Below are 25,590 nucleotides of genomic sequence, written 5' to 3'. Positions count from 1 at the left end.
AGAAGGGTCTTCCACAGGTTTGAACCCAGGGCCAACTTCTTGTTGGGCGATTGAGTTAATCACTGAGCCACCATCATACCGTGCATTCAGAAATACTGTCCTGAGTCATTTTTCTGGGGTTGTTGGATGAAAAAACAAAACAAACAAAACTGTCTTTCACTGTAGATTCATATTAAATTCATATTATATATATATATATATATATATATATATACATATATATATATATTTTGTACTTGATAGATAGCTTAGCTTAGAATAAACTCCCATCAATTATGATGATGGTGATTATTATTATTATTATTGTTGTTGTTGTTATTATTATACATTATTTGCAGTCGGACTTTGAGTCATTTTAACATTCCAGGTCAGCTCATTTAGGCATGCCTCATTAGCCACTTTCCTTATAAGGAAAATGCAGCTGCAAAGCTAATATTGGCCAGCCCTTAATTACCACCCTGCACCTTGGAGCATCAGCTGTTTCTCACCTGTTGCAGACCCACTATTTCCTCCAGGTATGTGCAAGTTGCTTTCTTTGTAATTGTGTTTACGGTCTTGTTCTGCACTTCTGCCCTGAAAAAGCAAAACTTAGCTGGCTGAAATCGTTTAACTGATCTCTCCTTCATTGCTGTGTTGTGCATTTCTGAAATGCTGCCACACTGTAAAATCTAATTAGTTCCCAGAACTCAAAAAAATTGAGGAAACTCATTGCCTCAAAATTGAGTAAAGCTTAGCTAAAAATGACTAAATTAGGATAACTTATTTATTTTGAGTACTCTGTACAAGCTCATTTGTTCCCAGAACTCAAGAAAATTGGATCAAGTTTACGTAAGATGACCAAGTTAGGGCAACTTACTCATTTTGCGTACACTGTACAGCCTTGTTAGTTCCCAGAACCCAAAAAAGTTAAGGAAACTCGTTGCCTCAAAAAAAACTAAGTAAAGCTTACTTAAGGTGATTGTTAGGACAACGGCCATCATTGCAAGTCTGCAGTATTAAGAATAACTTGATATTTCTGACTGTACAATAATTGTTTACCTACTGACAAACATTTCAAGTTCAACTAATGAAAAAACAATTTGTGGTAACCTGAATGTGATTAAAAATAATTAACACTTCTTGTAATGACGTTAAAATGAGCCCAACTTTTATTTTCAAACACAACAAAGTATAACAGCCAACATACTGGACACTGTTCTCCTGAACAACAAACAATTATATTATATTGCCATCACTGTTTTAATCTCACAATGAAACAAAGTCTCAGATGTAATTATTCTGAAAATAAGTTTAGGCCTACCACAAGTTTGTTTTGTACTTACATTACTTATATAATCAAAATAAAATATTTGTTGTACTGTCATAAGTGCAGTCTCTAAATTAAACAACACATTTGTTTTGCATTCCAACACATGAGCTGGAATGTTGTAATGTTTTAAGGATGGCTTGTTTCCAGTCCAGGCATTACTGCCTGAATGACTGTCATGGATCGAGGTGATCCAAATGTAGGTGCAGAAGAAAGTCTTTAACTTCCCTTCAGTACAGTGGATGTGGGTTGGAGATGCAATGAGCTTGAACCTGCAGGCGATCATCTTCACTGACCACACCATCTGTGATGGAGGACTCTTCTCTCCTGTTGTCCTGCAAGCAAACAATCATATTTTTTGGAACATGAACTGAATTGCTTTCTTAAAACATTTTTTTTCTGCATTTGGTATAAAACAGACTCCAATTTACACAATCTCAGGCTCCCTCCCCACCGGAGAGGTGACATTCAATGTCTCACTGTCAGTCTGGATAGCTGTGACCACCACTCGACACACAATAATGTCATGAAAGCATCATTTTAAAAAGGGCTATGCCAGTGGTTCCCAAACTTTTTTTGCTGGGCCCCCCTTGTTTTACAAGAAAAATGTTCGCGCGCCCCCCCCCCCTCGCGCGCGCGCACGCACGCAAGAACACGTCCTCCAAAGGCAGAGGCGTCACGGTGTAATTATTTTACATGTAGTTGTTGTTTTTTTTTTTTCTCCTGTGTAATAATATTTAACATTGCTATCAATACATTTTTCAAAAAATCCCTCTGCAAAATGGGTTCAAAAACATAAACAACTGTTGGATGCTGTTTGTCCGTGATTTGAACCGGGGGAACAAATTGTGGCAGGATCAGCCTGATATTATTTGTATCCCACTGTAACTTTACTGTATAAAGAGCTAGCATCTCCAAAATGTCAGGAGTAGTTAGTCATTACAACAAGTGTTTGTGAACTACAAATCAAGAATGTGGGATACTGTTTGTCCGTGATTTAAACAGCCCAGCGCTGCTCCCGATGAAGGGAAAACCAATCCTGCAGGGAGACCTACCTCGGCACTTGTGCAGGTAAAACCAAAGGGAAGATGTGCTTCACCATATTTTCTAGTCTTTGGCTTAGAATGAAGTTGGTTTGGAAACATATTCAGCTATGCTTCATCTCCTGCTTTGCGTTTGTGTGGGCGCCCCGTGCTAGCAGTGTCCAAGCGTTGGTTTTTTTGTTGTTGTTTTTTTTTCCCTTTTCATGCCGCGCCCCCCCCCCCTGCAATGGCTCTGCGCCCCCCCTAGGGGGCGGGCCCCACACTTTGGGAACGTCTGGGCTATGCAAACATGGCCAATAACTTTCATTCTAATGATGTGCAAAATGATTTGGGAACAAAACAAATTTTGCTGTTAGAAAACTTGCAGACATGTAGCGATGTAATGCTCATATCTACTTAATTTATCAAAATATCACATATTGGCAAAAGTGCTTCCACGTTTTCGGAGAGCTCTGTTATCCACCAGCGCGATAGCTGACCGGGAGGTCAAGGCTTGATAGAGTCCGGGAGCACAGCTAACTCCTGGCTTATTGTTTTCAACCCCCCTGCACTCTTTTGCTACTCAGGTTAAACATGATAGATTTAGTTAGTTATGGCTATGGATTGAAAATACACCCCACCCCTAACGGCTGCACCTCCCGAAGAATTTTGTCTGGGCTCTTATCTCACTTTTTTATTTCAAACAATAGTTTTATGTAATGTTTTTAAGGCTGTGGTGTTAATTTTTAAGTAACATGAGCCCAGCGGCAGCAGCAACGCTAGGCTAACACTAACTAGCAAGATTAGAAACCTGTTGCTAAGCTAAGAGAAGCCACAAAATCAGTTTGAATAAGAGTAAACATTTACTCACCAAGTCGGTGTATCAGGTAAAGAATCACAGCAATGAAAACAATAATTTCTTGAGCTGACGCTTTTTCAGGATTGCTCAACATATTGACCCTGTGCACGAGAAAATGCTAACTTCCTGGTTTGAGACCGGATGTGGGGTTGTACATTTCCGGTAGCTTTACTTTGCGGTCAATCGCTACTGCAAAGATGTACTCCAAAATCATGTCCAAAACTCGAAAACGGAACGATCGCGTTAAGTTACAAAGAGGAGAAGGTGGGAACACTCACCACTGTTGTGTCATAAAAATCTAATGATCAATTTTGACGTTTAAAGAGGTTAGATCGATCAGTTGTTTACATCACTAAACACAAGCAGAACTGCAGCAGAAGACACATCGTCCACATTCAGAAGCACATCTCTGTATAGTGACTGGTCTTATGATTTAAACAGGCAAATGTTCAGCATTCAAACTACAGGTGAACAATAGTCAAACCAGATGTTTTCCCGTTATGTCGATATCAGCTAGTCAAGTACACACCTACACAGCATGTTAACAAACTGTGAAAAAAAGCCACACAAAAAATTAATGATTGCTGGTAACGGTTTCTATACATTAGTATTTACGAAGGGTATGTTGTGACTTACCTTCAAAATTACAGCGGTCCCTCGCTATAACGCGGTTCACCTTTCACCTCGCTGTTTCGCAGATTTTTTTAGTGCAAGTTTGCATGCTTTTTTACGTCCTGCGTCCTGATCGCTGCAGACGATCTCCTCCGTCTCTCCTGTACAGAATCAATCTATCGCTAGCAGTGTGACTCTGAAGTGCAGTGCTGTATGTCCACGATGTACACGAAACGTTTTGCACCGTCAAAAAATAAAATTGGCTACTTGATTTCACCTATCGCTGGTTATTTTTAGAACATAACACCCGCGATAAACGAGGGACAGCTGAGAAATATAACATTTGAATCCATTTTCTCTTTTCCCCTGAGGCGTGGGGGAAAAATATCGACAAGTCGATGAACATCATTTGCAGATATATTGGGTAAATGCCCGAGACATCTATAGAAATGTAAATCGCCGCTTTATTTATTTATTTATTTGCTTAACTTGTTTTGGACCGTAAACAGGGCGCGAATAGGACACCGGAAACAAAGCTCCCAACAGGAGTTTCCGCACCGGAAGTAGCATATGCTAACGTGCACATAGTCAATTCCATAACAAATGCTGGCACCATGAACATGCGGACTGATCCGAGAGGGAGGAGGACGGTAGTGACGTGGCATTTTCAAAACACATCTTTCATCCTTCCGCACTGAGAAGCAAAACTTCCAGCTTACTTAGTTTTTCTAAGTTAAGACAACTCAAATAAACTGAGTTTATCAGCGTTTTTGCATAAAAAGTACTGGTAACTTATTTAAATCGAGTTCTGATAACAAATTGATAAAAACTGAGTTCAGCCTATTTAATATTTTTAATGTTTTCTGAGCAGTGGGAACTCGGAATCATTGTTTCAACATGGTAACCCAAGCCAGCTCATGTTTCATTATAAACTAGTAAGAGGAGTCGAGTAACTCTGAAATAAATGACCTTGTTCTAGAAAGGTTGATCAGAGTGAGTTTCAACACCTGTGTTCCTCCTGAGTTAAGTGAAGCAAATCCATCATAACTGAAATGATATCCTTTTAATGTGGACTATGTAGCATTTTTAACTTAAAGAATTGGAGGGACAATGGAAAGCTTTTTGTTATTCCTTGGCTTCCCAGTTTTAATTTACCCTACTTTAAATTTTATTAACAAATAAAAGAACCATATGATTGATGATTACATTTGAGTTTAAAGGAATTGAATCAAATTAAATCAGCTTTAATGTAACTGGGATTAAAGCAACTGCCGATTAAGTCAAAGCTACAGTGTACTCATGCGTGTGTGGTGTTCAGACCCAGGCAGGCCTCCTTTAACCCCTCAGTTGAAAATCTGAAGCTTCAGACTGATTTGATAACAAAATATTGTACCTCTCCAAATCAAGCTGTCTGCACCCTGGATTCAAAACATCTTTGAAATCAATTTAAGATTAAAATTAGGCAATTCGTTTACAGACTGGCCCTCAAATGGTCACGTCGCAAAAGATGAGTTTAGATTGAACCTTACATTTAAAATTCAGCTTTTCGGTTTAACACCTATATTTCACCTTTAGATGGAACTGGTTTGCAAATGTTGCAAATATGGTTTGAAGAGTTTTGTTTTTAAATCCACATTTTAAAGTTTGGAACCAAATTATTGACTTCAGCATGGTTTATTTTACAAAACACCAAATAGCATACAGGTTAATTGTAAAGCTTGGATGTCGTATGTGGGGAACATGTTTGTATTTGAAGCCACGTCTGTTTAACCTAACTGGTTTGCTGGTTAATAGTAGTAGTTGGGTAAATGAGTTAAAGTCTAGCTATAAACAAGCCCCACCCCTTCCAGTTTCTAGTTTCATTCAAAAGAACACCGTTCACAACATTTGACAGCATCACAAGCTCTCGGATATGAGAACTGGGTTATTGATTGGTTGAATTTTGAACTAGCACTTCTAATACAGAGGAAAATTCTAAGTTTGTGTCCCCATGAACTGCTGTCACACTACTTGTAACTACTCAAGTCCATCTCTCAACCTTTTTTGTTACAGAAATGACCACTGCTGGTAATGTAAGTGTAACATTTACTTTTATTTCCTTCTATAATTTTTTTTTTTTTTTTTTTTTTTTTTTTTGTCAAAATTAAGGCTGAAAAAGGCTAATGGAGTAGAAAGGAAGTTATAGTAATTTAATCATGTGCATTGGACTTGGAATTTTCTTCTTCCAACTTCCCCTTTAGGTCATCAAGTGCAAGGCATTAGTAGCCTGGGAGCCCCAGGAGCCTATGGTGTTTGAGGAGATAGAGGTAGAACCACCCCAGGACAATGAGGTCCGCATCAAGGTGAGACGTCCACTTTCAAGACTTGCAGGCCCTCTCATCCTCTGAAATTATCCTGGAGCAATGTAGTACCTCTATAAAGTTCCTGTTTTACCAGAAGATGCACCAGAAACAACCCTGACTTTTGATTTTATTATTATTCCCGTGGTTACAGATTGTTTCAACAGCGATGTGCTATTCAGACCTGTACTGCCTGTTCAAGGTTGTGGAGAAGGATTTTTTCCCAATCGTCCTCGGCCATGAGGCGGCCGGCATTGTCGAGAGTGTTGGGCCTGGAGTCACAGAATTTCAGCCAGGTCAGTTTTTAACTTTGAACAAATTAAACTTCTCTCCATGAACGAAAGATTGACCCTGACATCAGCCACAGCTGTTCCCATGGTGTTCAGGTTGGTTTTAGGAAGAGACTTGATTGCCTTTGTCCAAAGGGTGGTTTTAATTGTAAATTGTGGTGTTCAAATGTTTACATTCTTAATGCAAGTAAATGTGGTCCATCAGCAGGCACTCGGTCAATACGCCAAAGCAGAATGTGTGACCATTTATTTTTCCTCAGGAGACAAGGTGATTCCTCTCTACCTTCCTCAGTGTGGAGAATGTCGCTTCTGTGAGAGCCCTAAGACAAACCAGTGTGATGTAATTTGGTGAGTGCAATGTTGCTTTATTCTCACCTCTCATCACCACCATGTGCTGATGCGTACTCTTGAGGAGGTTCATGTTTTCCCTCTATCTTGTTCAGGAGTAGAATAGATTCAAAAGAGAATGCACTGGCCAATTCCAGGTTAACCTGTAATGGGCATAAGCTGCGGCAGTTTATGGACATCAGCACCTTCTCTGAGTACACTGTGACTCATCAGAGGTCTGTGGCTAAGGTTGACCCTGATGCTCCTCTGGATAAAGTCTGCCTTCTTGGGTGTGCGGTCCCCACTGGGTATGGGGCAGCTGTTAATACTGCTAAGGTGTGTATGCTGCTAGAACTGAAAGGTTCTTGTTTTTAGTAACGAGCTGTAAACACTCGTCCAAAATGAGTCCCATTTACTGAAATCATCTTCTGCAGGTTGAGCCGGGCTCCACCTGTGCCGTGTTTGGTCTGGGAGCTGTGGGTTTGGCTGCAGTCATGGGCTGTGAGGCTGCAGGGGCCGAAAGGATTATCGCTGTTGACATCAACCCAGACAAGTTTGAGAAAGCCAGGGAGTTTGGAGCTACTGACTTCGTCAATCCCAAGGATTGCGATAAACCCATTAGTCAAGTGCTAATGGAGATGACTGGTGGAGGTGTGGACTACTCCCTGGAATGTGTTGGTGATGTGGAATGCATGGTAGGGGAATTTTATGAAATTTAGATTCTCAATTTAGGGAATTGAGTGAAACCATTTCTAGGTGTGTTTTTTGTTTTTTAAAAAAAACAAAAGACCTTGAGTCTAGTCTTTTCAGTGACTTCTATCCTTCCGCTGACTTGGTACCATTTCTCCATCTAGCGCAATGCTTTGGAGTCCTGTGTGAAAGGCTGGGGTGTCAGTGTGATCGTGGGATTGACAAACATGCAAGACATAGCCATCCGACCTCTTCAGCTCATCTCGGGACGTACATGGACTGGCTGCCTTTTTGGAGGTGAGACAAATGTGACCATAACCAGTGGTTCTAGTGGGCTGGACCAGCGTACAACATTTTCACATGAGCAATTAAATCTGATGGGCAGCTCACATCAAATTGTTTGTGGTCTAAGCTGGCATGCTTCTCCAAATTAGGATTCAAGTATGCTTGATATGCAGCCCACCTGTTATAAGGCAAGAAGCGGGGCACTCCTTGGAGAGGTCCCCAGTCAGCTGCACATATTGCATTCAAATGTAAAATATGATATTCTTAAAACTACATGGTACTTCAGCTAGCCATGCCATGAATTAGACTGAGATCTGCATAATTTCTTGCATCTTCTGTTGTAACAAACTGGTTAGTGCCGTTCTAACTTGTGTTTAACTCGTCTTTGGGTGGGGTCAGGATATAAAAGTAAGGATGCTGTTCCTAAGATGGTGAAAGACTACCTGGAAAAGAAACTGAAGCTGGATGAGTTTATCAGTCACACTATGACCATCGATGAAATCAATGATGTCATTGACCTAATGAAGCAAGGCAAATGGTACGTACGTCCTCGGCTGACATAACTTAATTACTAGTTGCCCAAAACGAAGACCTAATTTGTGTTGTTTATTTCAAAGCATCCGGACAGTTATGAGTGTTTGTCCAGAATGAGGTAAAACGCAGCAAATGGTAGATTTACACTCACTGGCTGACTAAATGACACATTACTCATTCTTTTTCTTTCTGTATCCAGGTGGTCATGAGTTTCTCCATGAAATAAACACCAGTCCTGAATTCAACAACCCTAAATTAACTCATCACTACACTGGGTTTCACACGGTACACTGTGCATTAAGGGAATCAGACATCCATGGATGGTTAAACTGTTGATAAGAGAAACTAAACGCTGTTTAAAGAGCAAAATAAATGGTTTAAGCAAATCTGTGTGGTTTATGGTTTTGTTGTGCAATGCATTGAATAGAGCCAGATGTAGTGACTCACATTTCATTAAGACTCGTGCAAATATTGCCTTTTCAAGTTTATTTTTGTTTAACACACTTTGAAAAATATTAGTTCAGGCATTGCAGAGTTTGACTATTTAATAACGGCTGCTCACATTTACACACAGCCTAATATAAATGTGTTTAACATAGCAGGGAGTGCCGTCGTTATCCCGCTAGTTTTGTCACAGTTGTCCCTTGTTAACTTCTACTTTAATGTAATTGCTTATGGCAGTGAACCAGGGGCGATTTTAGCCCAGTTTTGGAGGTGCTTCAGCACCCCCAAAGATGTCTTACTTTTTTTGAAAATATTTGCTGTTTGTGGGACACACTACTAAAAGTATAAGAAGCATACAGTACTTAATTGAGATGGAACATTTTAACAACAAAAGTATAGATAACCCCTCCCCCTCCCAAAATGGTTTGTTCCAGCTCGGCTCTCTCCTACTCGCTCTAGCGCCGTTGCTGCCAGAGCAATGGTGACTGAGATGCAGAGGTGGAAGTGTCTGGCTTAAAACAGGACATATTAGCTGCATTTAACTTTCAGTTACTCTTTTATAGTTAGGAGTCAGACCATGTTTCTTTTTAACTGAAAAACATTACACCAGGTAACCTGCTGTGTTGAAAATAGGGCTGCCACGATTATGTAGACTATCAAAATCATCGACGACTGATTTAATAGTCGATGCGTTGTTTGAAGCTTTGTAAGATCACAAAAGACGCATGAATAAGTAGTAGGATTTAAGAGTGTAATAACGGACTGAAACAGAAGATGGCAGCACTGCATGTACAAGGATGCCAGCTGCCGTTAAACCCCGACGAAGGAGGAGCTGTGTCCCAGAATTCATAGCGCAGCCCAGCTCAGTTTCCAGCAATGGCGGCAGCTACTTAGTTTTAATATTACTCTTATTATTCTTTCTGGGTCACAAAATAAATGTTTAGCATATTTTCAGGCGAGAATGTAGCTGTGTAAACCTCAAATATCTCCTCAGTTTATCAAGACACATATTTTCAAAAGCGCTCCGACGTTTTCGGAGACGTCTGTTACCCACTAGCTTGATAGCTAGCGGGGGCTAGGCTCACTAGAGCCCGTGAGAACACCTGACTCCTGGCAAATCGTTTTCAAACCCACTGCGGTCTTTCGCTACTCAGGTTAAACATAAGTCACTTAGATAACTTAAAAATGTTATTGTTTGCCATATGTGCATGTGCCGATATTGAACCCAAGGTACTAACTAGCTAACTGACTGGATGCCCATTAACCTTATAACTCCTGTTGTGTGTGTGTGTGTGTGTGTGTGTGTGTGTGTGTGTACAGATTGTCAGTCCAAAGAGGGAGAGAGGAAAGAGGGGAACATGAGGACAAAGTACGAGATCAGGAAGTACCAGGTAAGAAAACAGACAGGGAGTACTAACAGGCAAAACAGTAACTATTAAACTGGCAAAGAAAAAGAAAGACAAACAACTAATACAAACAACTCATACAATCTGGAAGTTGTGTTCTCCCTACAGTGGCGGTCCTAGCCTGTTTGGCGCCCTGGGCGAACACTCCCTCTGGCGCCCCCCCCCCCCCCCCCCCCCCAACCACACACACAAACAAACAAACAAAACATATTAAGGATTGTACATTAACATAAAACTGTTGTACACACACACACATATGAAGAGAGAGAGTATGCATGGTATGCAAACGGCTACCAAACAGCCATCATAATTCATCATACAATGAGAACAGGACAAATCAACAACTGACAATGACTAATTAATATTAAAATCTGTAACATAATGTATTGTTTGGAGTTTAGTCTGTTACTGTTGCTATTTTTATCATTTCTTCTTGGAGCAACTGTAACGCACATCATTTCCTTAGGGATTAATAAAGTATTCTGATTGTTTCAGGATGACCTGCCATTATCCAATCACACATCTGCTTACCTGCATCTTTTGCTCGTTTCTCCTCCTCTTCTTTTCTCTTTTTTCTAAACTGAGCACCTGATGGCTTAGAACTTTTCTTGTCCATCTTCCATTGGTTTTAATTTTGCACTCCAGTATGAACACAAATCCCCCAACTCTTGGATCACCACAACATAACCTAACAGACCTACACCTTAGTTCACAGATTCACTTTGTTTATTTCTGGTTTATTTCTGAGATTTCACACAACCCAGGACTCAAATCATGAATACATGATGGGCTTGGATTTACAACATTATGAATGAAATGTGCTCTATTTGGAAGCAGCAGGCCCCTCCTCCCCTTTCGACGGGTTGTGTGTGAGACTTTAAATAATCAAACTGTAAATTATAAATTTTAAATCGTTATTGATCTCTTTACCCCGAGTCCTAACGTGTATATTTATTTTCTTACTCTTCTTATATTTATTGTTTGTTTCCTTTACTGCTGTAACTGGAGCCTCGTCGTCTCGTCTCTCTATACACTGGACTGTATGTAGCGGAGATGACAATAAAGTTTACTTTGACTTCAGCAGCGAGCAGGCGCACCGAGGGCTCTCGCGCTCACTTTTCGTGTACAGAATTACGAAAAAACATCGGTGCAAATTATAAGTCTGTATCATGATGTCTGGTGTTTTCATGTTTGTTGGTTTGTTTTAATTTTGTTTTATTTTGTGAGTTGGTTATTAGATGCCGCTCCAGCCAACCAGAGACTCCCCCGCCGCCCCGCCCTCTCCTCCCTGTGTCGCAAGCAGCAGGCGCACCTCGCAAACGGAGGGCGCCCTTACTCCCAGCAAATGGGCGATAGAAAACCGATCGGTGCCTATGCCATTCCCAATATGCGCTGGCTGACGTCGGGGAAGCATGAGTACGAGCATTTTGCCCGTGATGCCGCCCCCCACCACGATGCCGCCCCGGGCAACTGCCCGTGTCGCCCGTATCTAAAACCGCTACTGTCTCCCTATATTAAAGCTGCTATACAGAATCTGCAAAACAAACTGGGTTGTCAGCCCTGGCACTGCAGGGCTGACAACGGTTGTCACGGTTGCCAAAGACTTTATAAAGCTCAAGAGTGAGGCTGGTGCCATTCCAGATATGTTAACATTGTACAATCTTCTGGATAATCAGATCTTCCCCAAACTGAAAACTGTTATTCAGGTTGCCCTAACAAACCCCAGTTAGCAGCTGTAGCTGTGAAAGGTCTTTTAGTGTCTTGAGTCAGCTCCATACCTGGCTGAGAAGGACCATGGGTCAAAGCAGACTCCAGCACCTGGCTGTGATGTCAGTTGAGAAAGAGATGCGTGAGAGACTTGACCACCAAAATGTGATAGACAGATTTACCAACCTCAAGGTGAGGCGACATAGGTTAAAAGAAAAGAAAATATTTGCAGAGCCATAGTAGTATCTGCAGTAAAGATCTTTTCATACATTGTATACATTGTACCAAAGGCCAAGTGTCTCCATTTTCTAATAATATTTTGTATATTTCAAGGACTCTTCTATTTTTGGAGTGTATTTTTTATGTATCTGTATTGTATTATACATACACTTTAGAAGTGAATCTCTGTCCAAAAAATGCACACAGTTTACTTTTTACTCACTATGAGCATCATTTATCATTTTTCCCCAGTAATTAAGGTTAGGATATGTATTTTTTTTAAATTCCAATCCATTCTTCTTTGGCAGCATTTTAATAACCTTGATCAGATTTGATGGTTTTGTTACAGACTTTTCTTTTTACAGAAGTGTTTTGCTATTCTTTCAAAAATGTGGGGATTAAATTGTGTTAAAATGTACAAAACAGTGATGTCATGTTTTGTGACGAGGACCCAGGCACAGAGAGACTTGATGAATTTAAAAAACTTATGATTTAGTAAAGAAATTTGCAGACTTGCACAGAGAGGGTAAAATTATGATGACTGATAATGGAGATGAAGACAACAGACGATGAGGACAGGAAGGAACAGGGGTTTAAATGCACCAAGGAGGCAGTCAGAGAGAACTCGGGACAACTGGAGGCATTTAGGGTTGCAGGGACTGATGGAGATGGGGAAGAAGTCTCATTGTGATGAGAAAAGTTTACCTTGCCTGGATGGGCTGCTCTCTGGGTGCTCAGCACCCCCAAAGCTCTGATCCTAGAATCGCCCCTGAGCTAGATAATTGCTACCTAGAATTTAAAAAAACAAACAAACAAAAAAACCCTTAAGACTTCCAAGAAAATTATGTTGGATGTAGCTTTTTTTTTTTTTTTTTTTTAAATAATGGAAGTACATTACCACATTGTAAACACATTTCCAGATTGTAAACAGTCTTATGTAAAATGCTTGCATAACCGTGCTGGGTAAACCTGACCTCTGAAGTCCCTGCCAACCTAAATGTTTATGCATCATCGCAGAATGACGTCCATTCTTCTGTCGCGTTTTCCTCATTTGGTTGCAGAAATGGCCACAGCTGGTAAGGTAAGTAAATAATTTAAATGTGTTTCAATTACTTTTGCAGATTTTTATTTTATTTTATTTTTATAAAGGAAAGAATATCATAACACTTTACATGTGCTATGATTTAATGGTTTGCTTTGCACATTCATATATTTTAGCGAAATCATATTTTCCTCTTGAGAGATTAGTATTGTAGGGGAGACCGGGGATAGCTGTAACATTTTTGACATTTCTGTCTGTAAATTGGAGCTCTTTTAAGGTAGTGGATTCAAAATGTAATGCAAAGTATTTACATGTCTCGGCTATTAAATAGTGCAGCTATTTTCTCTGCAGCACAATTACCCATTGCATGGTATGGTCTCAAACACAAAGAGTGAAATGTTACAATTAACCCCATTGTCTGGGTTAGTTGTAACATATCCTGGGGTGAAATGAAACACAATGAAAAAAGGGTACTAACAGAACATTACCATGTAATCTTTGTTTATTCAACACATGAATGCACTTAGAGTCATTTATGTAGCTATGTGTGTGTGTGTGTAACAGAATGCAGAAATCTAGCTTTTGAACATATGTCAACCCCCCAAAAAAGACAAATTATGGAATTTTCTGCAACTGAATATTTCATTAATTTTGGTTGGTCTTCCTTGAGTTTGGCCTCATTGGCTCAGTGGGCATTATAACCTACAACTCTTGCACCAATTTTGAACATAACAATGAAGCTGAAAAAATGTAGTTGTTCACCAGCATCGCAATTCCATTACTTTTTATCATGGCTTACCTTGGTGTGGTTTGCAAAGTGCTTCAGAAAGATGAGGAAATCTGTTTCTTGCACCCATCCTGATTTATTTCCACTACCAGTACTTCCTACTGGCAAAATGTGCTGATTTTTCACATGTGATAGCAGAACTGAATTGGGCATGCACAGGATGAGTCACATCATTTGAAACTTAGCCCTGATTGGAGAAATTGGAAGTGTTACAACTGACCCACGTTACAACTATCCCCGGTCTCCCGGTGAGAGAGCGCCTGTTGTTGTTGTGCTAAGCTAATAGGCAGAATGCTACAGGTATAGCTCTAAAGATTGTAGCATCATAGGCAGTGTAGTCCGTGCTGCAGGGAGAATGGACTGCCATACCCGTTACGTGTCTGTGAGCGAGGGAGGGAGAAAAAGGCAAAGTACGAGCTGTCATCGAGCAAAAACGGGAGACGAGCCCAGTTATTAAGTAAGCTATTAAGACTCGACTGTACACCGTGTTCGTGTTTTCCTCCAAAAACAATAAGTTCTGTTGGAGCAGCCTTTCAACGCCTCTCTCTGTCTCTCGCTAGCAGAGTTGACCCAGACAACAAAGTAAAGCTATTTTTCGGCTACGAGCCCGACACAGAACCCACCGTATTAGTCAGAGGTCCTTTACTACGGTTCGGAGCCGCGGACCTTCAGTAACAGTAATAAATCACAGCAATAGTACATTCACGTAGTTGTAAACAGCATGATAATATATTAAGTTATCCAAAGTATTCAGAATACGTTACTCTCATTGAGTAACGGAATACGTTACAGAATACATTTTGGGGCATGTATTCTGTAATCTGTAATGGAATACATTTTAAAAGTAACCTTCCCAACACTGGGCATAGCTGCACTGAAATAAAGTCTGCATTGAAACTGTGAAGCAGGCATCAAAAACAGATCATCTACTATTTAAAATTAACCTCAAAGCCAACTACAAAAACACAAACTAATATTGTAAAATAATTATTTAAACCGAACAAAGTTTATCATCTCATCCACATCTGCCTCTAAGGCTCATGACAAAATGTGTCTTAAAACTGTGTTGCCAGGGCAGCCAGCATGTGGTTGGATATTAATTTCTATGGGGTGAAAATGACCACCTCGGTGGTGCTGGGTAGACCCTCTAAGTCAGGGGTGTCCAACTCAAGGCTCCAAGGGCCGATGTCCTGCAGGTTTTAGATGTGTTCTTGATCCGACACAGCTGATTTAAATGGCTACATTACTGCCTCAACATGTCTTGAAGTTCTCCAGGAGGATGGTAATGAACTAATCATTTGATTCAGATGTGTTGACCCAGGGTGAGATCTAAAACCTGCAGGGCACCGGCCCTTGACGCCTGGAGTTGGACACCCCTGGTGTAAGTGGTCATAATAGTCACAAAACTTTTGAAATGGCACTAGTGTTAAGGGGGGTCAGCCACTGATTAATAATTTCCTTTATTGCATATTTAAAGATTTTTATTTAAATTTCTCCATCTGCTCTGTTAAGTTGGTTTACAGAAATGACCTTGGTGGATAATTTTAATATTGTAACTCTGCCATTTAAGGTCATCAAGTGCAAGGCAGCAGTGGCCTGGGAATCCAGCAAGCCTCTGGTGATTGAAGAAATAGAGGTAGCCCCACCCCAGGCCAATGAGGTCCGCGTTAAGGTAAGAAGCAGCCGGCTTTGATGCTCTTGTATGCATGTGCATGTATGTTCTTTACGCTTTTTCTACAACTAAACTCCTATAATCTCATTCAGTGCTTCTTTTACCATCATATTTGCTGTAGATTGTGGCAACATCTCTGTGCCATTCAGACCTGTACTTCCTTTATGAGAGTCTGGACAAATCGCTCTTCCCAACCATCCTCGGTCATGAGGCAGCCGGCATTGTAGAGAGTGTTGGGCCGGGAGTCACGGAATTTCAGCCAGGTTTGTTTGAGATTGTTTAACATCCAAAAATATGCTTATTTGCATTTTGTGCAAGAGAGAAAGAAGAAGACTCATCTCAACCCTGTGTCTAAAGTTTGTAACAAAAATGCAAGCAATTATAAAACAAAAAGGTAATGTTTCATTTAGTATTCTTTTCTGTACAAGAAATGTATATTTTAGAATTTTAAGGATATTTTATCTTGCAGTGTTTTGAAAACGAATTCATGCTGGAATGGATGGAGTTTAAAAATGTTCAGACTTTCATAATTTGTTCATACGCAAGGTCAGAAGCACTTCTAAATTTGTTCACGGAGCATAAACAAGTTAGGTGCTCTATGTGAAATGTTTGTCATCCTCTGTGGATGTGAAATGTTTGACAGGTTACGTATGGATTTGTGTATACATGCTGTAAATGAGGCTCAATGCTTTCTGTCTTCCAGGAGACAAGGTAATTCCTCTTTGCCTACTCCAGTGTGGAGAATGTCGCTTCTGTAAGAGTCCTAAGACCAACCAGTGTGAAGAAGCAACGTGAGACTCATTTTTGCCATCTTATTCAGTTTTCATGTGCTTTTACACACATTGCACATTTTTACAGACTAGATATAAAAGTTGTGAAAGTATTCCGACTACTCGTCTTTTTATCAACTAGGTAACTGTTGATTTCATTCCTTTTATATTATTCACTGCACCATCTAAAAGGAACGAGAGGAATACTTTTAAAAGTTGTTTTGGAATTTTTTGTTTTTTTATGCACATCAAATATGTCTTGTTTAGGAAAAGGCGCGTCCAGAAAAGCACAGAACATTCCAGGTTCACCTGTAAGGGGCAGAAACTGCAGCAATTTATGGAGACCAGCACCTTCTCTGAGTACACTGTGTTGAACCAGATGGCTGTGGCTAAGATCGACCCGGCTGCTCCTCTGGATAAAGTCTGCCTCCTTGGGTGTGGGGTCTGCACTGGATATGGGGCAGCTGTTAATACTGCTAAGGTGTGTATGCTGGGCTAATGGAATAGCCATTGGAATTGGACATTTTGTGCTGGGGGTGTTTAATTTAATTTTTATGTCCAGTTTTGATCAGTCTCCTTTCCTGCAGGTTGAGCCAGGCTCCACCTGTGCCGTGTTTGGTCTGGGAGCTGTGGGCTTGGCTGCAGTCATGGGCTGCAAGGCTGCAGGAGCCAAAAGGATTATCGCTGTTGACATCAACCCAGACAAGTTTGAGAAGGCCAAAGTGTTTGGTGCTACTGACTTGGTCAATCCCAAGGATCACAATAAACCCATCAGCCAAGTGCTGAAGGAGATGACTGGTGGAGGTGTTGACTACTCCCTGGAATGTATTGGGAATGTGGAATGCATGGTGAGGAAGATTTAATCTACTCGGTAGTATCAAATGTCTAGTTTAGTAAAAGTCAAATAAACCACCTTGCTCTTTTCCAGCAGTGGTTATTTAAAAAGTCCTTCATTAACATATCCTTGTATCCTTCTGCATACAATTCTGCTGCTCCGCTGTTTCTCCATGTAGCGCAGTGCTTTGGAATCTTGTGTGGCAGGCTGGGGCATTAGTGTGATTGTTGGATGGACAGACTTGCATGACGTAGCCACCCAACCTATTAATCTCATGGTTGGACGTACATGGACTGGGTGCGTGCTTGGAGGTGAGATAAATATAAGGGAGCTTACGGTGTCTTTATTAAGCTTATGTTGAGCTTCTTTACAGCTTGTCGTTTTGTCTTTTGGGGATCAGGATTTAAGTGTAAGGATGGCATTCCTAGGATGGTTAAAGCATATCTGGACAAGAAGGTGATGCTGGACGAGTTCATTACTCACAACATGACTCTGGACCAGGTCAACGACGCCAGTGAACTGTTGAAGAACGGCAAAAGGTAGATTTGCTCTACTATACTTTCTCCCCCATTATTGAGTCAACAGCAACACAGATTAGTGCAAAACTTTGCTCAAATCTTTTCTCCTTTTTCCCCACAGTATCCGCACAGTCATGAGATTTTCTCCATAATAATGCTGCTGTGCTGCCTTCAATAACACTAAAGTTACTACCAGCCAACACTAATCAGTGTTTGAAGATTAAAATAAATGGTCTCCCAGATGGATCTGTGTGTGTGTACTCATTTTTTTGGGCTGCATGTTCAGTGTCTTCTGCTATATCCACGATTTCACTACTAAACTATACTTAAAGGGGCCTATTAGCTGCCAGCTGCAGGAAAGGTGGGGTGAATAAGTTGCCAGCTTACAGCCAACAGACTTGCTTAACATTCACACCTACAGTAAATTTAAAATCACAAGTTCACCCAACATACACGTCTTTTGACTGTGGGAGGAAGATGGAGTACCCACACAGGCACAAAGAGAACATGTAAACTCCATTCAAATCCAGGATCTATTTGCTGCGAGGCAACCGTGCTAACCAAATATTAATAGATTTCTATAAAATTAACCCAAAAAACCTACATATGATGAAAGATTGAAGTGATGTAATTGCCTTTGAATGCATTAAATTCACTCTTATGACTGGCAGCACCAAATAAATTGTTAGGCATACATTTCCTTCTTTAGCCAATTATTTATGCCAGCTGTTCTACATTCTTGAACAGAATTGGTTTCTTCTGACTGACACAAAAATTGTGAGAGTGAATAATACTGGAAAGATTTTGCCAGTTTACTGTAACCAGTCAATCTAACATTCCAAACATTAGCAATTATAGTAAAGTGACCCAGACAATTAATGTGCAACTTTCTCTATGCTCGACAAGCATCCTTGTGGGTGTATTCACCCAGTTATGTTTGTCTGAAATCCCAGTCTAAGAAATGCATCCCTTAAGCAAACCTTTTTTCTTTTTTTTAAGTGTTCCACGTGTGGGGAAAACATGTGGAATGCAGATGCAGGCACTCAGTCTTAGACTGCCTTGCTTCCAGGAATAAGCAGAGCTTTTCTTGGTGTCTCCTTAGAAAAAGCTTGTGTAGTATATGAAATAAATTAGATTTTCACCTGTGAGCAGTTTGGTAATGGGAGGAAGAAAAAAAAAAGAAGTACCATCTAAATACAAATTTCTTTTTTCTGTTTTTCCTCTTTTTAGATCCTATCATAATTATGAGCTGTTTGTGGGACTGGGTTTTGAGAGAGTAGACTGACTCACTGCCAGTGTTGGGGAGTAACGGAATACATGTACCGCCGTTACGTATTTAAAATACAAAATATGAGTAACTGTATTCCGTTACAGTTACCGTTTAAAAAGGTGGTATTTAGAATACAGTTACTTTGTTGAATGGATTACACGGCGGTACTTTCCTGTTTCATATTGTGGCGGGTCAGGACTGTTTGGGTTTTGTTTGACAGCTACGTTCTGTTGTTCCAGGCGGCAGCGTTACGGTTGCCATGGTTACATGGTGACGCTGTCTTTGCGACTGTGTGTTTCCTGGGTGATAGAGCGCCTTTTTTTGTTGTTGTTGTGCTAAGCTAATAGGCAGAATGCTACAGGCATAGCCCTAAAGAATGTAGCCTCATGGACAGTGTAGTCCGTGCTGCAGGGAGAATGGACTGCCATACCGTTGTGTCTGTGAGCGCGAGGAGGGAGAAAAAGGAGAGTGGGAAAGTACGAGCTGTCATTGAGCAGAAACGGGAGCTGGAAGCATGTAAATATTATAATAACCACTGCAGCCAAGAAGAGTGTCTGACGAGCCCAGTTGTAAGTAAGCTATTAAGACTCGACTGTACACCGTGTTCATGTTTTCCTCCGAAACAATAAGTTCCGTTGCAGCAGCCTTTCAACGCCTCTCTCTGTCTCTCGCAAGCAAAGTTGACCCAGACAACAAAGTAAAGCTATTTTTCAGCTACGAGCCCGGAACCGATGTATTAGCCAGAGGTCCCTTTATTATGGTTCGGAGCCGCGGACCTTCAGTAATAGTAATAAATCACATTCATGTAGTTGTAAACAGCATGATAACATATTAAATAATCCAAAGTATTCAGAATACGTTACTCTAATTGAGTAACGTAACGGAATACATTACAAAATACATTTTGGGGCATGTATTCTGTAATCTGTAGTGGAATACATTTTAAAAGTAACCTTCCCAACACTGCTCACTGCAGTGTTTGTAAAATTAACCCTGCAAAGTTTTGTCATGAAGTTAAGCTTTATGTCTTTCATAGTGTTTACATTTTTTTAATCACACTAGTGTATCCTTCCTGTTGGATATGCCCAAAAACCACATCTAAGTGACAGTCACCGAAGAAGCATCCTAGTCAGGTGCCTGAACTACCTCAGCCGGCTCTTTGGGTCACTTCCTACAGCTCTGGACATAATAGGTGACAGTAGGAAGTCAAAGTTCCAATCTTTTGCTCTTCTCATTTGGCTAAACAATTAGCTGGTTAGGTTAGTAAACCCCATAATATGAGTATTAATTAGCGCAACATGAAAATCCCCACTTTAGTTTAGATGTAATTTTAAGTCATGCAGCTCATGGCTTGGTTGGGGCTTAAACATGGGCCTCTGCACTGAGCACACCTACTTATGGTGTGTACGCTCTTGTTTTAATATAGTTTTAAATTTATTTGTATAGTGCCAAAACACAACAAGTTGCATCAAGGTGCCTTACATTGCAAGGTAAAGACCAGATCATATGACCCCCTATGAGCAAGCACTATGGCAACAGTGGGAAGGAAAAACTCCCTCAGAACCAGGCTCACAGAGGGGCGACCATCTGCCATGACTGGTTGGGGTTAGGGGAGCAAAGCAGGACAAAGACATACTGTCTTTGCACATGTTCGTTAGGGTTCTTTGTGCGTCCGTTCATTTCCTGCAGCATACTTGGGTCAGGGTTATGAAGGTAACCAGCCAAGAAACATAGTCCCTTCAGCATGCCCTGAGTCCGTCCCATGGTCTTCTCCCGGTTGGATGTGCCAGAGATCCAAATAAGCGCCCTAGTTTTTTATTTTTTTTAATCTACTGCATTAAAAATAATTTCTGCTTTTGGCTTCTGTCCCCTCTGGAGAAACACTGACTGTCCACGGCTGACCTCACAGTAGGGCTGCTCAATTAATCGAATTTTAATCTCGATTACGATCAGGGCTTTCAACATCATTAAAAATGACTGCGCCGATTATTAGCCCCTCCCTCGTGCTTTACTCTCGCGCTGCTCCGTGTGACAAATCTAGTGCACCTCTCTGCATTTCGAATAGGGCTGGGTATCGTCACTGATTTCTAGAATCGATTCAATTCCGATTCACAAGGTCCAGAATCGATTCGATCCACGATTCGATTTAATTCGATTCGATTCACTTCGATTTGAATCTGGGAAATTTTGACAGTCAGAAATATTATAATTCAGATCAGTACATTTACATATTTTTGTATCTATAAAAAGGAAGCTGACACACGCAAGACTTTATCAAAGGTGTGAGCGTCACAGCAGATGCCTTTGTGTCAAAGTAGCTGAAGATAAAACACAGAAACACATGAAGGTGATTTTTCCTGGCCTGGGATTTTATAAAAATATTCTGCAGTACATCAAAAACGAAAGAAAACCATTAATCAACATATGAACATTACCTCTGAAGTTACAGCGGTTTTATTAGAGACACGGCTAAGCATTTTGCATAATTTTAAAAAGTTTAAATTTGTTCAGCATTGAACGGCAGAAATTAGGTTTTCTTTTCGGAAGTATATAAAACGGAAAGAAAAAAAAGTCGGCCGTTAGCGCTGTAAACAAAGGTAGACTTGTGCGTAACAAGCAAGCGAATAATGCAGAAAACCATACAGAGAGAGAGAGAGGGAGAGAGAGCTGTGCCTCATGGTAGAAGCAAAACAGTAAAAGTAAGAGTGAATACATGACGATGTTTATGTGAAGCGTAGTTTGGATCTTCTTTTGCTGCTGGTTCGGTCAATATTGTTTGGAGAGACATCAAACTAACAGCTTTACAATCAGCGCATAAAGGGTGTGAACACAAAGCGCGGACCCGCCGACAGATCAGAATCAGCGGGCTGTCGGCTTTCAGCCCCGACTGTGAGAAATTCGACATCTAACTGATTCTGATCCGCGGGCTGCGCTGTGTGTTTAAGTCTTTGTGCAGAATCCATGTTCCTGCTCTCATTTACTGTTTTAGCTGTTTGGTGGTTGTTGAAATTTTGTGAGATTTCACCTGAGATTCTGGCATTTCGGGCAAAATAAATTTGTATTAAAAAATCGATTCAGGATTTTAATGAATCGATTTTACGTAATCCAAGCCAGAATCGATTTTAATCGATAAATCGATTATAAAAACCCACCCCTAATTTCGAACACTTGTCACAACAATGAAGAGTACCCGAGGGAAGCTCGGAAAGCTAAGCAGAAGTTATTTGGAGAGGAGAGTGACTGCCGTTGGTTGAAAAGAGAGGTAAAAAAAACTTCAGTGGTGTGGAAACATTATGGGTTGGCGGAGTCAGACGTGGATCAAGTAGACATAGTGTGTAAACTTTGCTACAGTGTCGTAGCTGCACCACAGAGCAACACTGCAAAGTTCACTAAACATAGATGTTTACATTTTTCATTTATTTTTTATATTGCAAACATTTGCAGTTATCAGTATTTACACACTATTTTATATTATTTTTTGACAATCTTTAAAATCATTATTCAACACATTGTTATTGTTAAATAAATATCATCAAATAATCGAGATCTCAATTTCAGTGAAAATAATCGTGATTATCATTTTTGCCATAATCGAGCAGCCCTACCTCACAGATTGTCTATCCACACAGTTTTGCACAATTGTTGAAATTGGCAGTGACAAAGTGTTATGCTTGTCATGCTTGCTCTTTTCCAAGAGCAGCTGCGATTATGGTGGAATTAATAAATCACAGTTAAACAAGCTTAGGTGAGTCTAGGCAGCACACATCACATACATTACACACATTTGTATCTCTCTCTTCCATTTAAAAAGTAAACAATATAATTAAAAATATTTTAACACATTTTAAACCATTTCTCTTTGTATTTAAATTCCTGTTATATATTTGGAACATTTAAACACATTACATTCAGTCATCATAATACATAAATTATTTTAGCAAGGACTACATGATCAGTGCAAGAAGGGCTTAAAACTTCTCAGCCTACGCAGGTTAAAAACAGCAACGGTTAAGTTACAGAAAGAGGTGTGTCATCACAGCGCCTTCAGGAACCCCTCCAATATATCTGGGTGTGCTCGATAAGTACATGTTTTTGGAGAGAAAAATGACTGACCTAAACAGACAGAGCATCAGTTAAAATCAATTCATTGTTTTGTGATGATCGATTGTAGCGACATCAGCGTGCCACGCAGATCTGTACTACCTATACTGGTTTTTATTGTGTTTGGAGTCCTCGGTATTATCTGCCAAATTTGCTCTGTCAAGCTATTTTAATTTCAGTTTAATACTATCTGAGATTTACACAGACCAACCTAATAATACCAGTGTTTGCTTAACTTGGCAGGCAGTGTTGTAATTATTCTTCTAGGATGGACTCCGGGATTTGTCCCCAAGCAGTCCTGCTGCCACTTTCCTTCTGAAGTTTTGCAAAAAAGAGATGTTATTGCAGAGAAACAGCAGATAGACCAAATGAAATTATATCAAACCATAAAACTACATGTGATAACAGATTTATGTGCATGTCCTCTCATTTGACACCTTCAGCTGCACAGCTAATTAATAACTTTGTAGCACTCCTGATCGGGTGTTTATATTTACTGATACCGGCTTTTATTGCAGCAAATAAAGGATGACATATCCACAGCTTTTGTTCCCGTCATCATCCTCCACAGTAAATTTAGCATTATCTGCTGTATTTTAGTGTTTCTTTAATTGTCGAGGCCTTGTTCCAGTCTTCTATTCTCCTTCAGTATCCTGCACCATGACACATCGCCTTGGTTTAGTATTTTCTTATTACTTTCAGTATGTAGTGTAGCCAGTGGCGGTCCTAGCCTGTTAGGCGCCCTGGGCGAACACCCCCTCTGGCGCCCAGAGTATGCATAGTATGCAAACGGCTACTAAACAGACATCATACTTCGTCATACAATGAGAACAGGACAAATCAACAATTGACACTGACTGATTAATATTATATTATTGTATATATTGTTTGGAGTTTAGTCTGTTACTGTTACTATTTTTACCATTTCTTCTTGGAGGAACTGTAACTCACATAATTTCTTTAGGGATTAAGAAAGTATCCTGATTCTTAATGTTTTAGGATACATGACCTGCCATTATCCAATGACACATCTGCTTACCTGTGTCTTTTGCTCGTTCCTCCTTGTAGGAGCCATAATTAAATGTATTGAATTTTAAGGATCACTGGGTTTTTATTTGTTTGGTTGCTATGGTGATGTGTAATGGGAGTCACGTGGGTGCTAGCGGCGACATTAAGAGGGCGTTGTCAGTCTGTCATTCACTGGTTTGATTTTGACAGAGAGGAGGGCTGGGTAGCCGTAGTTTTTGTTGACCGCAGCACAACGAGTTTCCCCTTGTTGAATTAGAGCCTGTGATGTTTTAAGAGTTTGAATCGCGAGCTGATCACATTGCTCTGTAAACTTTTCAAGCACTTTAATAAACAAGCAAGCAATTCCACCTCTCGCATTACTGCGTAAAGTTGACAGCGCGTCAGGCAAACAGGCAGGCTCCATCCCCGGCCTCTAGCGACTGTGGAAGTCGCTACACTCCTCTTCTTTTCTCTTTTTTTAAACTTTAAAAACGGGTTGTGTGAGAGACTTTAAATAAACAAAATATAAAATATACATTTTAAATTGTTATTGATCCCTTTACCCCGAGTCCTAAAGTGTATATTTATTTTTTTTACTCTTAAATATTTATTGTTTGTTTTCTTGCACTGCTGTAACTGGAGCCTCGTCGTCTCGTCTCTCTATATACTGGACTGTATGTAGCGGAGATGACAATAAAGTTTACTTTGACTTCAGCAGCAAGCAGGCGCACCGAGGGCTCTCGCGCTCACTTTTCGTGTATAGAATTTCGAAAAAACATCGGTGCAAATTATAAGTCTGTATCATGATGTCTGGTGTTTTCGTGTTTGTTGTTTGTTTTTATTTTTGTTTTATTTTGAGAGTTGGTAATTTTTGCTGCTCCAGCCAGAGAATCCCCCGTCGCCCCGCCCTCTCCTCCCTGTGCCGCAAGCAGCAGGCGCACCTCGCAAACGGAGGGCGCCCTTACTCCCATGGGCGATAGAAAATCGATCGGTGCCTATGCCATTCCCAATATGGGCTCGCATGATGTCGGGGCAGCATGAGTACAAGCATTTTTTTTTTTTTTTTACCGATGCCGCCCCGGGCAACAGCCCGTGTCGCCCGTATCTAAAACCGCTACTGAGTGTAGCTGTCCGTACATTCTACACATTGGTGTGTGTAGTTGGGGGACGCTGCTTGATTACACCACTGCAGTTTGAACTTTGGCCAGCTTGCCTGCAATGTGATGCTGGTGCCATGGATTGTACAAGAATAGGCAGCTTACAGCAATATGTGACCAGATCCAGTAGAACATCGTGAACGAGGCTTTTATTTCTTCATATTTTACTAGCAAAAAAAGGGACATGGGTGTGGTGACTTATTAAAAACATCCAAATAAAGTATATAAGGCAAAAACAGAGTTGGTACAGTTCTAACGAGCTTGAAAGTCAAAATTTGGTTCGACTGTGGCGACCCACTAGAGGGCTCCACTCACACCCAAGCTGGAGGAGGGGTTCTGTTGTGTTTGGGCGCGATATGCTTAATTGATGTATGGAGGTGAATAAAGTTA

At 40.5% G+C, this 25,590-nt stretch overlaps 2 protein-coding genes across 3 annotated transcripts; both read left to right on the top strand.

Moving 5' to 3' along the window:
• The first annotated feature begins 407 nt into the window (after positions 1-407).
• LOC146495763 (alcohol dehydrogenase 1-like) lies at positions 408-8,650 on the top strand. 2 transcript variants are annotated; one of them, XM_085143790.1, is made up of 11 exons: positions 408-515; positions 5,852-5,871; positions 6,040-6,141; positions 6,293-6,434; positions 6,689-6,776; positions 6,872-7,091; positions 7,190-7,450; positions 7,610-7,742; positions 8,130-8,268; positions 8,348-8,382; positions 8,464-8,650. In XM_085143790.1, exons 2-10 carry the CDS (start codon positions 5,854-5,856, stop codon positions 8,379-8,381), a joined length of 1,137 nt encoding a protein of 378 aa, XP_084999916.1. In that variant the 5' UTR covers positions 408-515; positions 5,852-5,853; the 3' UTR covers position 8,382; positions 8,464-8,650. The 2 variants fall into 2 exon arrangements, with proteins under 2 accessions (XP_084999916.1, XP_084999915.1); XM_085143789.1 differs by lacking the exon at positions 408-515 and having other exon boundaries at positions 5,744-5,871.
• Positions 8,651-13,057: 4,407 nt separating this feature from the next.
• On the top strand, positions 13,058-17,910 carry LOC146495762 (alcohol dehydrogenase 1-like). Its single transcript, XM_085143788.1, has 9 exons — positions 13,058-13,121; positions 15,440-15,541; positions 15,663-15,804; positions 16,245-16,332; positions 16,579-16,792; positions 16,899-17,159; positions 17,325-17,457; positions 17,547-17,685; positions 17,786-17,910. The coding sequence occupies exons 1-9, from the start codon at positions 13,059-13,061 to the stop codon at positions 17,814-17,816; spliced, it is 1,173 nt and encodes a 390-aa protein (XP_084999914.1). The 5' UTR covers position 13,058; the 3' UTR covers positions 17,817-17,910.
• Positions 17,911-25,590: the final 7,680 nt, after the last annotated feature.

Source organism: Neolamprologus multifasciatus, chromosome 19 (assembly GCF_963576455.1).
Source record: "Neolamprologus multifasciatus chromosome 19, fNeoMul1.2, whole genome shotgun sequence".
Taxonomy (NCBI): Eukaryota; Metazoa; Chordata; class Actinopteri; order Cichliformes; family Cichlidae; genus Neolamprologus; species Neolamprologus multifasciatus.
This window is presented reverse-complemented; position numbering and strand designations above follow the sequence as displayed.